The sequence below is a fragment of the Lithobates pipiens genome, unplaced genomic scaffold (genome assembly GCF_037356315.1).
Source record: "Lithobates pipiens isolate NorthernLeopardFrog02 unplaced genomic scaffold, aLitPip1_a1.2 Scaffold_10, whole genome shotgun sequence".
Lineage (NCBI taxonomy): Eukaryota > Metazoa > Chordata > Amphibia > Anura > Ranidae > Lithobates > Lithobates pipiens.
This window is the reverse complement of record NW_027507686.1, coordinates 33778490-33795314: the sequence shown is the minus strand read 5'-3', so window position 1 is coordinate 33795314 and position 16825 is coordinate 33778490. Positions and strand designations below refer to the sequence as shown.

The window sequence follows — 16825 nt, the reverse complement described above, 5'->3', positions numbered from 1 at the left end:
ACATTTTTGGGACCATTGTCATTTATACAGCAATCAGTGCTATTTAAATGCACTGATTCCTGTGTAAATGACACTGGCAGTGAAAGAGTTAACCACTAGGGGGCAGTGTAGGGGTTATGTGTGACGTTCGTTTTTTTTATTGCAGGGGGCATGGCCTGGCATGTGACGTCACTGATCGTCTTTCCCTATAACAGAGAATAGACGATCAGTGACAGGCTCAGTAGGAAGCACGGGGAGAGGTTTGTTTACACAGACCTCTCCTCGTTCTTTAACTCTGTGACCCGATCGTGGGACACCAGCAGCGATTGGGTCCGCTAGTCCCGCGGCCACGGTCACGGAGCTCAGGACTGGGTCGGGAGCGCACCACCGGTGGCGCGCTCCCAACCCACGGCTGAGCACTTAAAGAGCTGCGTACAGGTACGTGATTGTGTCCAGCTGTGCCATTCTGCCGACGTATATGTGCAGGAGGCGGTCCTTAAGCAGTTAAGAACGCTAATTTACAAGATCGACCGGTTCTGCTTCCGAGCATGCGTGTTTGTACTTCTCACTTTTGTCCAACGGACTTGAGTACACACAAGCGGAAAGTCTGAAAACACACATTTGTCCGCGGAAAATTTGAGAACATGCTAGCCAACATTTGTTGGCGGAAAGTCCGACAACAATTGTCCGATGAAGCGCACACACGGTTGGACTTACCGCCAACAGCCTGTCATCAAACATTTCCCATCGGAAAGTCTGATCGTGTGTACAGGCCTTTAGAGCTGACTACTAGAGTAGACCTTCAGAGCTGACCATTTCAGCTGATCACTAGAGCAAACCATCAGAGCTGACCATTCTTGTATTTTACGTACATTGTTTCTGGTTGAAGCCCAATATTCACATTACCTGCTCCTCGTTTGTGCCTCGCAGCAAGGCTCCAAATATATTCTGGAGTTCAGTGATGTACGGGCGAGTCGGGTGTCGCAGCGGCAGTGCCCTCTGTATTGTCTGCAGGATATTCTCATTGACGATCCCCCACAGATAGCGCAATTCCTTCACTGTGATCCCTTTATTGATCTGCAGCAAACAGACATCTCTAGTTACTGCTTAGAAGAACAAATCCAGACACAATCCGACTGTATATACAGCCAACCCTTTCCTTGTAGATAGTGTAGGGATGGGTTAAGACCCCTGTCAGTTTTTTCCTGCCATCTGTCTATTCAGGGAAATATCCCTACACTTCCTGTTTTCTAGAAACAAGCGGAAGTGAGAGGAATTCTCCCCAAAGTGAGGGAAATCCTCTCTTAGACAGCTGACAGGTGTCCCCACTAGAAGATATACCTTCTATTTCTGTTTTGGTGATGCTTGTAATGTTTTGGGTTTTCTCATCACTTTCTGTCTCAGTGATGGGGACACAGACAGCAATACAGCCCTGACAGTGGGTCCTCATATTACATACTTCATGCATTGAAAAAAAAAAGGTATGGCTTTAGATGTACTTTAAACTGAAGAGCAGGCTGTATCTGACTTGCTGGGGCTTCAAATGCACATTGTGAGAAGCTCGCAGTGTGCAGTGAAATCAGAGTAAGCAATCTCAGTACAGGAGAGGAGTCTATACAACTGTGCAAGTCTGAAGGGAAGGCTGGAGGTCAGGATTAAATAAGAAGAAATGCCATCATCAGGTCAGCTTGACAGATTTGTGGCTGTAGGCACAACGGACAGTTCTTATTTCCAGCCCATGTATAAAAAAAGCTGCCTGGCACCCCTTGTCATCCCCATTCTCTGAATAATCATTTTACAACTGTTTGTATTTCTATAAATGGAGTGTAAAATATAAACTATGATAAGAGGGGATCCATAAAGAATGATCCTGGCAGGAATATCTGGTGTCAGTGAACAGAAACAGCGTTTCCTCTCTTTTTCCAGGTATGGATCTATAGGGAAGTGTTACAGATTATATAGCTATTATGATGTATATGGTTATATTACAGTTTAGATGATTACTATGGTTTATAAAGTTATTACGTTTTCAAATGTTATTATTATTTATATGACTATATTACGTTTAATACAAATACTATGGTTTATAAAGTTATATCTGTTTAAATGGTTATCGTGATTTATAAGGTTATATTACGGTTTATAATGCTATATGGTGGAAGTGGCTAGAAGGTTATATTATGGCTTATGTGGTTATGTTACAGTTTATGTTTGCTATGGTTTTTATGTTTATATTAGTATAAATGGTTATTAAAGTTTATATGGTTATTATGTTTAAAAAGGTCATATACTGGTTTATAAGGTTATATACGCTCATTGGTTTCTATGCAGAAGTGAGCCTGATTTTGCACTTTCCAGCTTTAGTAAATAAACCCCATTGTGTACTTAAAAGTGGGGTATGTCTGTAATGGTTTATATAGTTTTTATTATGGTTCATGTGACTACTATGGTTTAGAAGGTTGTATTATGGTTTATAGGGTTATATTATACTTTACATGGTTTTAATATAATTTAAAAGGTTATATGGTTACATTATGTTTACACTATATTGCTGTTATGGTTTACAAGGTTATATTATGACTTACAGTATATGGTTATATTACAGGTTACATGGCTATTGTGTTATTATAGTTGTGGGATTCCTAATTTCAGAATGATGGTACAATCTGTCCATTAGCTGGTATATAAATCTGACATCTAGGGTACATACAGAGTAGAGAAGAGTAGAGAGGAGTGGAAAAGAGCAGAGAGGAGCAGGGGAGAGCAGAGTAGAGCAAGGCAGAGTGGAGAGAAGCAGGATGGAGTGGATCAGGGTAGAGAAAAGAAGAGCAGAGTAGAGAAAAGCGGGTAGAAGTGGAAAAGGGCAGAGAGGAGCAGGGCAGAGCAGAGAAAAACAGGTGGAGAAAAGCAGAGCAAGACGGAGTGGAGAGAAGCAGGATGGAGTGGAGCAGGGTAGAGAAAAGAAGAGCAGAGTAGAGAAAAGCGTGTAGAAGTGGAAAAGGGCACAGAGGAGCAGGGCAGAGCAGAGAAAAACAGGTGGAGAAAAGAAGAGCAAGACAGAGTGGAGAGAAGCAGGATGGAGTGGAGCAGGGTAGAGAAAAGAAGAGCAGAGTGGAGAAGAGCAGAGTAGAGAGGAGCAGGGAGAAGTGGAAAAGAACAGAATGGAGCAGGGCAGACCAGAGAAAAACAGGTGGAGAGCAGAGTAGAGCAGGGCAGTGCGGAGAGGAGCAGGGTAGAGAAGAGCAGTGCAGAGGAGGGTGACAAGAGGAGAGTGGAGCAGAGAAGAGCAGAGCAAAAAAAAAGCAGGGTGGAGAAGAGCAAGGGCAGAGGGCAGAGGGCAGTAGAGCAGAGTCAATTGTAGAAGAGTAGGGAGGAGCAGAGCAGGATGGAGAGGGGCTGAGAAGGGAAGAGTCGAGTGGGATGGAGAAAAGCAGGGCATAGAGAAGTATGGTGGAAAGAGCAGGGTGTAGTGGAACAGAGCAGGGTCAGCATTGCACATAATGACAATAAAAGTTTTGCAGCATGCACAGTACATATCCAGGCTCAGCATACCAATGTGGTGATGTTTTGACATCGGAGAACCTCTTCATACTTTACATAAAGCTTGTAGTCAATAGGAAAATATTCCCGCTGCCAGGGAGAAAACATTCCGTTAGTTACATCTTTCTGTATCTGTTCAGAAGAACTGTCTCATCAAACATTGGAGCTATATGTCACCATTTTGGTGTAATGCATTGCAGCCAAAGTATGTCACTGCACCTATATATTTATTGCAGGTACTTATATATAGCTCTGTCAATGTACGCAGCGCTTTACAGTATGTTGTACATTCACATCAAACCCTGTCCTCAAGGAGCTTACAATCTAAGGTCCCTAAGGCCCCTTTCACACTGGGGCAGTTTTCACTCCAGTGTGAAAGCTGGAGGGCTTTCACACTGGAGCGGTGCGCTAGCAGGACGGTGAAAAAGTCCTGCTAGATGCATCTTTGGAGTGGTGAAAGGAGTGGTGTAATCACCGCTCCTAAACCGCGTCTACCCATTGAAATCAATGGGGCAGCGTGGCTATACTGCCGGCAAAGCGCTGCTGCAGCGGCGCTTTGCAGGCGGTTTTAACCCTTTTTCGACCACTAACAGGGGTTAAAACCACCCCGCTAGCGGCCGCAGACCGCCGCTAAAATGATGGTAAAGTGCCGCTAAAAATAGCGGCGCTTTACCGCAGACGCCCGCACCGCCCCAGTGTGAAAGGCGCCTTAGTCACATTCATACATACACATACTAGGGCCAATTTATACAGGAGCCAGTTAACCTACCAGCATATCTTTGGAGTGTTGGAGGAAACCCACACAGACACAGGGAGAACTTGCAAGCTCCAGGCAGGTAGTAAAAGAACAGAGATGGCAGCACTTCCAGCATGTAAAAATGTGTATCTCTTCTGTAAATCCATTAAAAACATAGACATGACACGCACATGCAACCCATGAAAGATCAGCAGATGCGTTTCACACTCCTGTGCTTAAACAATGCAATGATTAAGCACAGGAGTGTGAAACACATCTGCTGATCTTTCATGGGATGCAAGTGCATGTCTCTGTTTTAATGGATGTACAATAAAGATACAGATTTGTACATGCTGGAAGTGCCGCCATCTTTCTTTTAACACTGTGGACCAGGCAGGGCAGCCAGCTTCATACAGAAGCTGAGGATCTCATGGGTTATCCTATGAGCAGTGCGCTCTCTCTGTTTTCTCCTAGGCAGGTAGTGCCATGGTTGGGATTCAAACCGATGAGCTTAGTGCTGCTAGACAGAAGTGCTAACCACTTAGCTACTGTGCTGCCCAAGAAATAGAAAAAAAATGTGTGAAAACTGGAACGCATGGGCGCAAGTCAGCCTTATCATGGACCCATTTTTATGCTAAAAACTGATGCTTGTTGTTTTAAAAAAAAAAACAGCAAAATAAAACAAAAAAAATTAAAGTGATAGTCATCAAATAATGATAGAAAAGGGGAAAAAAACATAAATACATAGGAGCTATTAAGCGGTGAATGTGACATTCTCTGTCAGGGAATCAACCACTGTCTTATAAAACACATGGGCTGGGAAGATTCATTTGCAGAGAATGTTTGGTGAATGACAGTCTAACTCCTTTATAAATATGTCCCAAAATTAAATAATTAACAACTCTAAATATAAAAAATGTCAATAAAGAATGAAAACATTTTTTTTGTAAAGAACATTTTTCCCAAGCAGCTCCATCTCCATAGAAGAAGTCAGTATCCAGCTAAAAAACACTGGACAATATGAGCCGAAAGATCTGGGGCCACTTCTAGTGTGGTGCTCCTCACAGGCAGGTAAAGAGTGATCATGTGAGGATGGCACCATGGAGCCCATTGGGAGGGCACAGAAAGAAAACTGGGCAGTGGAAGATGCACACAAACATTTTCTTGTGATCCCATACATGGCTATGATTAGTTCTGTGCCCGGAGTTCTTCTTTACATTTAATAAACACACATATTGGGGGGTCTCAGCATTCATAAGTAATATAACTCTTCCTGTGGGGAAATAAAGGGCACCAGCCCCTGAATTATTTTGTGGTTCTCAGTATTCATAAGTAATATACACTCACTCATATACACGTCTACTATATTAGGTACACCTGTTCAATTGCTTGGTAACACAAATTACTAATCAGCCAATCACATGGCAGCAACTCAATGCATTTGGGCATCTAGATGTGGTGAAGACAACTTGATGAAGTTCAAACCGAACATCAAAATGGGGAAGAAAGGGGATTTAAGTGACTGAACGTGGCATGGTTGTTGGACAGACTGGTCTGAGTATTTCAAAAACTGCTGATCTACTGGGATTTTCACACACAGCCATCTCTCGGGTTTACAGAGAATGGTCCGAAAAAGAGAAAATATCCAGTGAACGGCAGTTGTGTGGAGGAAAATGCCTTGTAAAGGTCAGAGGAGAATGGGCAGAGGTTTGAGATGGTAGAAAGGCAACAGTAACACAAATAACCACTCGTTACAACCAAGGTATGCAGAATACCATCTCTGAATGCACAACACATCGAACCCTGAAGCAGATGGGCTACAGAAGCAGAAGGCCACACCGGGTGCCACTCCTGTCAGCTAAGAACAGGAAACTGAGACTACAATTCGCACAGGCTCACCAAAATTGGACAACAGAAGATTGGAAAAACGTTGCCTGGGCTGATGAGTCTCGATTTCACCTGCAACATTCAGATGGTCGGGGCAGAATTTGGTGTAAACAACATGAAAGCATGGATCCATCCTGCCTTGTATCACCGGTTCAGGCTGGTGGTGTAATGGTGTGGGGGATATTTTCTTGCCACACTTTGGGCCCCTTAGTACCAATTGAGCATCGTTTAAACCCCACGGCCTCCCTGAGTCTTGTGCTGACCATATCTATCCCTTTATGACTACAGTGTACCCATCTTCTGATGGCTCCTTCCAGCAGGATAATGCCCCATGTCACAAAGATCCGATCATCTCAGCACTGGACAATGAGGTCTCTGTACTCCAATGGTCGCCACACTCACCAGATCTCATCTAATGGCCTCCACACTCACCAGATCTCAATCCAATAGAGCATCTTTGGGATGTGGTGGAAGATTGGCATCATGGATGTGCAGCCGACAAATCTGCAGCAACTGTGTGATGCTATCATGTCTCTATGGACCGAAATCTCTGAGGAATGTTTCCAACACCTTGTTGAATCTATGCCACGAAGAATGAAGGCAAAAGGGGGTCCAACCCGGGACTAGCAAGGTGTGCGTAATATAGTGGACGGTGAGTGTAACTCTTCTTGTTGGGGAAATAACTGGCCTCAGCCCCTGAATGATATATCAGCCCATCCCAGAGTGTTAGTTGCAGTATTGTCCCTCCAGCACATCCTGCTCATGGATGAGGAGCCGAGTCTCTCCATAGATGGAACAGTTTATAACATTTTGGCAGTTTGTCTGTAAATATTAATATAAAATCTTGTTGGGCCGCTCAGCATCTGGACAGATGGGGGTTAGTCAGAGATCATGAGATGATACTTACCATGTATGTGACCCGGTTATCATAGAGCAACTTTCCGTGTAACGTCTGTATGATCTGACAGTCATTGAGAATCACGGCGGCTCTGCCCAAGGCCAGAACACCTACAAAACACAACCCAACCCCCCATCAGAAGACAGTCACCATTATGGTCAATAATGTTACTACCAAAAACATCTTCATTTATTGAACAGAAATATATTTAGAAGGACTGGAAACATTGTGGACTTGTGTAGCTGGTGGAGTATCTGCTTTAATGTGAACCTGTCATACAATTCAAAACTGCACAGTGACATCAGTGCTACAAAGCGGGGTCTCTGTGTATCTTCAGGTATGGCCCACCTGTGCCAAACAAGCATGACTCTGCAACCAGAGCATCCAACCTCTCCCACTGCCCCACCAAATGCCATTCCACTATCCAACCAGCCAATAAAGAGGCGCCATGTTGGCCAGCGGAATGATAGAGAGCGCTGATGCCTCATTTTGTAAGAGGGACAAAACCACTGTATTTAAGAGTGCTATCAAAATCCATGACAGGTTTGGTCCCTCATAAAGGGCATGGATGGATGGAAGATGGATGGATGATAAATGAATGGGTGGATGGATGATTGATGGGCAAATAGATGGATGATTGATGGGCAAATAGATGGATGGGTAGATAAACTGTTGATACATACAGTAGATCGATGGATGAATAGATAGGTGGATGCATGAGTGGATGGAGAATGATGAAAAATGGATGGGTGGATGATAAATGGATGGATGGATAGATGGCCCATGGATGGATGATAAATAAATGGGAGGATGGATGGATAGATAATAGATGGTCAGATGGATGGGACGATATATAGATTGTTGATACATAGATAGGTGGATGGAGAATGATAATGGATAGATGATGGATGAATGGGTGGAAGGATTGATGAATGGATGGATGATAGATGGGCTAATGGATGGGGGAGTGGATGGATTGTTGAAAAATGGATAGATGGATGAATAGATGGAAGGATGAAAAATGGATTGGGGTTGCATGCATTGATGGATGAATGAATGAGCGGATGGATGGATGGATGATAGATGGGCAGATGGATGGGTGGGTCAATGGATGGTTGTTAATTGGATTGATGCATAAATAAATTAATTGATAGATGTATAGCTGGGTGGATGTAGAAGGATGTATGGATGAATGGAGGGGGAATATGGATGGAGTAAGAAAGGGAGGAAGGGATGGATGGGTGAATGGATGTATGATGAATCTGGATGGATGATATATAATAGATAGTTGGAGGATGGATGATAACTGGATTGATTGATGGATAGATGGAGGATGGATGAAAAATGTATGGATGTAGAATGGAAGAAAGATAGATAGATAGATAGATAGATAGATAGATAGATAGATAGATAGATAGATAGAGGGCTTTTTTTCAGCGGGAGCGTGGGGGAACGCAGTGCCGGCACCTCCAGCACTGAATGTATTTTATGGCAAAAAGTGCCGGGGTGTGCTGGAGGGTCTAGTGATGCTGTCTGCTTGGGGATCTATTGTCACTGGTAGGGATCTAATTTTGTGTGGGGGTCTATTGTTGTTGGCAGCGGGTCTTATGTTGCCAGGGGGTCAATTGTTGCTGGGAGGAATATACCGTTGAGGGAGAGGTCTATTATTGCTGGCTGCTGGAGGGTCTATTGATGCTGGCCGCTGGGAGTTCTGTTGTTGTTGCTGGGGGTCTACAGTTGCTGGGGTGGTACTTTGTTGCTGGGGGAACTATTGTTGCATGGGGAATCCATTGTTGCTAGGGGGTCTATCATTGCTGGGGGATCTATTTTTGTGTGGGGGATCCATTGTTGCTAGGGGGTCCATTGTTGTTGGGGTGGGGTCTGTTGTTGCTGGGGTGGGGTCTATTGTTGCTGGGGTGGGGTCAATCAAGTTCTATACAAATTAATTAGTAGCAGAAAATTATACTTGGTTCTGTATTCTCTAAAAGGGGCAGTATAGGGAGATGGGTAGGGAACCAAGGGACGGTGCTCAGAGGTGGGTAGGGGGTGGAGACGAAGGATGACTCAGAAGGGAGGAGTTCCTGCACCTATTCTCTGAGAACAAAAGGCAGATGATGGCTCCTGGCACTTTGGTACATGTTGTACTTACACAGAAGGAAAAGAAGTCGTGCCTCCATGGCGGTACCAGTCTTGTGTCTGTGGGACCACCGAGGAGCTATTACAAAGGGCCAATTTGTTGAGTTGATTTCTTCTCTCTGAAATAAGTATAAAAAAGGAATAGTATTGTCAAGGTGAAATATTTTAGAGGTTAAGATCTAAAAATATTTAAAATATTGTAATATGTGTTATCTGGAGTCATAGGTATGGGCAGGGTGTGCACCCAAAAAGCACAAACACTCATGCATGTGTGTATATATATATATATATATATATATATATATATATATATATATTCATACATACACACACACTCTTATAAATAAATGTAAACAAACATTTTAAAATTTATTAAAACATCGACGCTGTCAGTAGAGCAGTGGATAGTGTCAGTAGAGCAGTGGATGGGGTCAGTAGAGCAGTGGATGGGGTCAGTCAATGGGGGCAGGGTATGGTGTCAGTAGAGCAGTGTATGGTGTCAGTAGAGCAGTGGATGGCGTGAGTAGAGCAGTGGATGGTGTCAGTAGAACAGTGGATGGTGTCAGTAGAGCAGTGTATGGTGTCAGTAGGGCAGTGGCCGGTGTCAGTAGGGCAGAGGATGGTATATGTAATTTACTGACCCCTTCCCCCAATCTCCATCCTGAAACATCCCTCTGTGTGCCCATAGCAACAACCAGCGGGAGAGGAGGGGTGCCGGGCAACAGCGGGAAACTGTGCCACACGGGGTGATTAGGGTATGCCCAGGCACATCTGACACACCCTGTGTGCATGCCTATGTCTGGACTGTAAGATACTGTATAATCTCCTGTCAGGTTAGTAAATGGCTCATCAAAGATAACTGGTTGTAACACAGTAAACGAGAGAGGTGTGTATGGGGGAGCACAGACTGAGAAAGAGAGCAAAGCAGGGCTGGTGCAAGGATTTTTGACACCCTTGGAGAAACATAATTTTGCTTTGGCTCTGCCCCTGACATTTTTGCAGCACTTCTCCACCTATTTCTTCAGCTGTGGTCCGCAGGCCGGCACCAGCGCCTCTGGACCTGGCCTGGAGACAAATAGTGGTGGCACCAGCTCGCTTCCTCACGCCAGCTGTGGTCCGCAGGTATATGGACAGGTTAGGGTAGTATATGAACAGGCTAGGGTAGTATATATAGACAAGCTAAGGTAGTACATGGACAGGCTAGGGTAGTATATATAGACAGGCTAGGGTAGTACATGGACAGGCTAGGGTAGTATATAGACAGGCTAGGGTAGTATATAGACAGGTTGTTTATAAACTAGAGTAGTATATAGACAGGCTAGGGTAGTATAGGGACAGGCTAGGGTGGTAAATAGACAGGCTAGGGTGGTAAATAGACAGGCTAGGGTAGTATATAGACAGACTAGGATAGTATATGAACAGGTTAGGGTAGTATATGGACCGGCTAGGGTTGTATATGAACAGGTTAGAGTAGTATTTAGACAGGCTAGGGTAGTATATGAACAGGCTAGAGTAGTATATGAACAAGTTAGGGTAGTATACAGACAGACTAGGGTAGTATACGGACAGGCTAGGGTAGTATATGGACAAGTTAGGGTAGTATATGGACAGGGTAGGGTAGTATATAGACCGGCTAGGGTAGTATATGAACAGGCTAGGGTTGTAAATAAACAGGTTAGAGTAGTATATAGACAGGCTAGGGTAGTATAGGGACAGGCTAGGGTGGTAAATAGACAGGATAGGGTAGTATATAGGCAGGCTAGAATAGTATATCAACAGGTTAGGGTAGTATATGGACTGGCTAGGGTAGTATATGAACAGGCTAGAGTAGTATATGGACAAGTTAGGGTAGTATATAGACAGGCTAGGGTAGTATATGGACAGGCTAGGGTAGTAAATGGACAAGTTAGGGTAGTATATGGACAGGCTAGGGTAGTATATGGACAGGCTAGGGTAGTATATGGACAAGTTAGGGTAGTATATGGACAGGCTAGGGTAGTATATAGACAGGCTAGGGTAGTATATGAACAGCATATTACCCTTTGGTGTGACGCTTCTTCACTTCTCCCTCTCTCGTGAGCGTTTGCCAGGAAGGGAGGGGGGATGAGTCATAAGAGGACCAATGAAAGCTTCAGGGCTGCAGAGCTGGAGGTGTGCCTCTGTAAATCCAGGAAGTGAACCAGCAGCCGCTTCAGCTGCCCATAGTTAAAAAGGCTGCAGCCAGACTTAGTGGAGGGAGATTTCTGCAGCATATTTGGCAAGTACAGAATCACAGTATGAATAAAATAATATGCAAAGTGGTTGGAGGGAAGAAGCTTCAGAATGGCAAAGATGTTTTTATTACAAAACATCACACTCTTTAAGCATTTCTCTAGAATTGCCAAAGTCCTATACTACTGTTGTAGTAAAATCTATTATTATTTATGCTATTAAGGTTTGAACATGCACTACAGACACAGATTTAGCCACTGAGATATATAATTATTATTATACAGGATTTATGTAGCGGTAACAGTTTGTGCAGCACTTAACAAAATTAAGGCAGATATTACAGTTACATTACAATTTGACACAAGAGGAATCAGAGGGCCCTGCTCATTAGAGCTTATGTCTTTATAAATAAAAAAAAATGTCTTTATCAATACATTTTTCTTTGTAAAAAAAAAAAAAGATTTTTTATTAACAAAGAAAAATATTGCTTTTAACAAACAGAAGTGCAAAAATGTATATATATATATATACAGTATTTCACAAAAGTGAGTACACCCCTCACATTTTTGTAAATATTTTATTCTATCTTTTCATGTGACAACACTGAAGAAATGACACTTGTCTACAATGTAAAGTAGTGAGTGTACAGCTTGTATAACAGTGTAAATTTGCCGTCCCCTCAAAATAACTCAACACACAGCCATTAATGTCTAAACTGCTGGCAACAAAAGTGAGTACACCCCTAAGTGAAAATGTCCAAATTGGGCCCAAAGTGTCAATATTTTGTGTGGCCACCATTATTTTCCAGCACTGCCTTAACCCTCTTGGACATGGAGTTCACCAGAGCTTCACAGGTTGCCACTGGACTCATTATTAGCCCTTGTACACACGGTCGGACATTCTGACAACCAAATCCGTTGGATTTTGTCTGATGAATTTTGTCCGAAACTATTGCATACACACAGTCGGACAAAGTTGTCGGAAAATCCGATTGTACATAACGTGATGATCTTATTTCATTACGACTGGACTATGTTCAGGCTAGTAGCCAATAGCTTTGGTCTAGGAATTTGATCTGAGCATGTGTGGCACTTTGTCCGTCGGAGTAGGCTACACATGATCGGAGTATGTCCGATCGGAGCATTTTGTCGGAAAATTTTACCGGCAAGTTGGAAAAGTTGGTCCATCGGATATTCAGATGGAAACAGTCCAATGGAGACCACACACAGTCGGAATATCCGACAAAACGGTCCAATAGGACACATTCCATCGGAATCTCCGACCGTGTGTACAAGGGCTAAGTGTTACAATGAGTAACACTCATGAGTTTAACACTGGCTCAGTCCATTGTGCTGCTCTGGTGTGCAGCCATGGTGCACTGAAAAATAGTAGTGAATGCAGTCAGTGGCGGCCACTCATATGGGGCGCAGTCCCCCCTAATCCATGCACCCAGCCCATAATCTACATGCAGGGCACTGGGCGCATGGCTTTTAATGTTTTTTTTTTCTTTTGGAAACACATGAGTAAGGCTCTAACTGGCTTCAAAAAGGGTGGGCCTGGTTTCCATAATGATGGAGGGAGGGGGAGGGGGGAATATATGGTTTTGTAGGATGCTATCAGGGGACAAGGAAGTCTCTCTAGCCAAAATAGAACCTTTCTTGCTATATTTTGTTAATATTCATTTGATAAGGGCCACTGATCATATTGTATCCCGCATCCTTGGTTCAACAATCTTCTGATGAATATCTAGGTATAATGTTCTGCATGCTGTTTTGAAAATGTAATAAAAACGAATGGAACAAAAAGGGCGGGGTCCGGGCGCAGTCCACCCACTTGTGTGACATTAGCAAATACATTTTCACTAATGTCTTCCTGTTTCTCCTTCCGGCCAATCAGGAAGCGGGTCCTGAGTCCCAATTGGCCGGGATTCCTAAGACCCGATTGGCCGCGAGCATACCTCCTAACTGTCCCTGATTTCGAGGGGCTGTCCCTGATTTCGAGCGATGTCCCTCTGTCCCTCTTTCCTTCTCATTTGTCCCTCATTTTGGTCTGATCTATAAAGTTGTATATATAATAAACTTTTTATCTTCCAAAAAAGTGTTTCCCAGTGATAAACCTTTTATCCAATGTCTAAATTGCTGAATTTGTAAATTCCAAAAGCCAAACTAAAGGAATAGTAGCGATAAAAAAAATAAAAAAAACCTCTTAGTGGGTTTAACCAATATTTTTTTTGTACAATTCTGCTCTAAGGGGGTGTGGGAGGGGGTGTGTCCTAAGCCTACATACTTTTTTTGCTAATAGGTGTCCCTGGTTCCCATCTCAGAAAGTTGGGAGGTATGGCCGCGAGTCCCAAGTCCTGATTGGCCCGGGAGGAGAAGCGACCACCACCGCGCAGGAGGAGATGCAGGGGGCAGGAGATGCGGTGGGAGGGGAAGCCTCTGAAGCCGTGACCTTGATGGGGCAAGTGTGGGGCTGGCTGGGGGGCCTGGTAAGCAAAGTGGCGATCGATCGAGCGACCGGGGAAAGCGGCGATCAATAGAGCGGGGGGGAGCGGCGATGGGAGCGCCGGGGTGGGGGGGTGGTTGGCCGGCTGGGTGGGGGCCACAGGCCACCATCCTCCACATAAATTGAGCACCAGCCGCATCTGCATGCAGTACTTTTTATCAGTGCAGTGCAATGCGAGGCAATCCACTGCCTAACACCGCACGGCCGGCTATTTAAATTTTATGAGATGTCTTTTTTGACATTATTGTTATTGTTAGACAACGGGTAACTAGATTTTCATAATTTAGGATTGGTTGGTGTCTGGTAGAGGATTGGGACTAGATGGGGTGGGTGCGTGGGAAAGGAAATATAAAGCAATAATAGCTTTTCTTTCTCTGTATTATCTGCTATATTATATTAATTTATGACTATGTAATTTTTCAACATAAAAATCAATAAAAAGTAAACAATAAAAAAAAATAAAAAAGTTTGTTAAAAAAAGGAAACTGTGCAATCCGCTGGACTCTGTGATAATTATGGCTGCATTGATCTCAGTGGAATTGCACTGCACACCGGCCACTGAGCTGAGTGGCTAAATGAGCCCTGAAGTTGTAAAATTGAAGCCCTGGAGTGCACTTTTTCTATTATATATTATTGTTCTATTATATAATAATAATATTATATAGGAAATAGATTGACAGGGAAGCTAAAATGAGAATAAACTGATATATACATGAAGTAAGGCACTGTATACAGATAAAATGTAACCAGGACAATAGCAGACATGGAAATGATTTGGGAAAGGGACCCGGCTCGGAGGGTAAGTCATTAGCAGTGTGAAAAGTCCGACCATCTGATTCCATGGAGATCCTCCCGGCAATTAGTTTACTGTGACTCAGATATCACCCAGCTTCTTGTGACAAAGGCTGACCCCAGGATGAGGGCACACGGCTAGGACACCACAACACCCGTCATCAGCACCCGCTCTGTCTGCACCCCCACCTGATGACTCCTCTCATGTACTGACAACACCTGTCTTCCCTGGAATACCCCAGCTGGGGGAACTTTACAGACCAATGTTTTTATTTCCTGTGAAATTCCCCCAAATCTATTCACCAAATGTTTTCATCGAAAATTTTTATATTTTCCAGCTGAACTGAATATTATTCCTCCTCCGCAAGCATTATCAGTGGTGCCAAGATCTGCCTGATGTGTCTTCGTGGCACAGAGAGAGGCGAGGGGGTCATTCCCTTCCACGCCATAAGCCCAATGCCAGAGACCAATAAGCTGCACTCAACTGCTCAGCAAAGCAATAGACTGTATTTATCAAAGTGTCTGAAGGTAGAAAAGTATCAGCTCTGAATAGCAAGTCTTTTGCTAAAAGAGCAGAACTGGTTTGCTTAGCAAAATGTATGTTAATGGGGCTTAGTAGAAAAGGTGAAGCTGCGTTCTTCTTGAATATCCAGTCATATGCAAAGGAAGAAAAAAAAAAGGGGGCATTGCTTGCATATGATTGGAGGACTGAGAACAATTTCAATTTATATACACGCCTACCTGAGTATTATTGCCTTTAAGACTACAGTGTCCCCATCTTCTGATGGCTCCTTCCAGCAATATGCACCATGCCACAATCATATGCACCATGCCACAAAGCTCCAATCATCTCACCACTGGACAATGAGGTCACTGTACTCCGATGGTCTCCACACTCACCAGATCTCAATCCAATAGAGCACAATTGGGATGTGGAGGAACGGGAGATTTGCATCATGACTGTGCAGCCAACAAATCTGCAGCAACTTCGTGATGCGATCATGTCACTATGAACCAAAATCTCTGAGAAATGTTTCCAACACCTTGTTGGATCTATGCCCCAAATAATTAAGGCAGTTCTGAAGGCAATACCGGTACTAGCAAGGTGTACCTAATAAAGTGGCTAGTAATTGTATTACATAATTGAACAGCCTCAATAAATGTCTATCTTCTAATCCTCTGTACGCAGCTGGTGGAGGATCTGATTGGTTGAACTGCTCTTCCATCAGACTCTTTGATATATAGGAAGTCTCATGTATTGGAATGTTACCACCATGTAAGGTTTAGTAGGGTCACCGACCCCTCTGACTGTCATGGAAAAATCATTCAAAATGTTCCCGGATCTCCTCTTTATCTGTACCAATTGAAAACAGTTGTACAAGGCTGCACGTGCATTAAAATTCAAATGGATAAAATAAGAAATTCGCTATATTACCAAAAGTATTGGGACACCAGCCTTCACACGCACATGAACTTTAATGGCACCCCAGTCTTAGTCTGTAGGGTTCAATATTGAGTTGGCCCACTCTTTGCAACTATAACAGCTTCAACTCTTCTGGGAAGGCTGTCCACAAGGTTTAGGAGTGTGTCTATGGGAATGTTTAACCAATCTTACAGAAGAGCATTTGTGAGGTCAGGCACTGATGTGAATAAGAAGGCCTAGCTCGCAGTCTTCACTCTAATTCATCTCAAAGGTGTTCTCTTGGGTTGAGGTTAGGACTCTGTGCAGGCCAGTCAAGTTCCTCCACCCCAAAATGGCTAATCCATGTTTATGGGCCTTGCTTTGTGCACTGGTCCAAATCATTTGGTGGAAGGGGGATTATGGTGTGGGGTTGTTTTTTAGGGGTTGGGATTGGCCCCTTAGTTCCACTGGAGGGAACTCTTAAGGCGTCAGCATACCAAGATTTTTTGGACAATTCCATGTCCCTAAATTTATGGGAACAGTTTGGGAACGGCACCTTCCTGTTCCAACATGACTGCACACCAGTGCACAAAGCAAGGGCCATAAAGACATGAATGAGTGTGTTTGGGGTGGAGGAACTTGACCTCAACCCGATAGAACACCTTTGGGATGAATTTGAGCAGAGACTGTGAGCCAGGCCTTCTTGCCCCTATCAGTGCCTGACCTCACCAATGCGCTT

The 16825-nt window shown here is 43.8% G+C and overlaps 1 protein-coding gene across 2 annotated transcripts in view; it reads right to left on the bottom strand.

The window, feature by feature from the left end:
• The window catches only part of IL34 (interleukin 34), a 43654-nt gene that overhangs the window by 10599 nt on the left and 16230 nt on the right, over positions 1-16825 (bottom strand). For both annotated transcript variants that reach the window (XM_077453476.1, XM_077453485.1), the window contains exons 2-5: positions 9190-9295; positions 7050-7150; positions 3532-3609; positions 886-1056 (exon numbers count right to left, since the gene is read on the bottom strand). In XM_077453476.1, the coding sequence (XP_077309602.1) occupies positions 886-1056; positions 3532-3609; positions 7050-7150; positions 9190-9217 (378 nt within the window). In that variant the 5' untranslated portion in view covers positions 9218-9295. The remainder of the gene's footprint in view (positions 1-885; positions 1057-3531; positions 3610-7049; positions 7151-9189; positions 9296-16825) is intronic.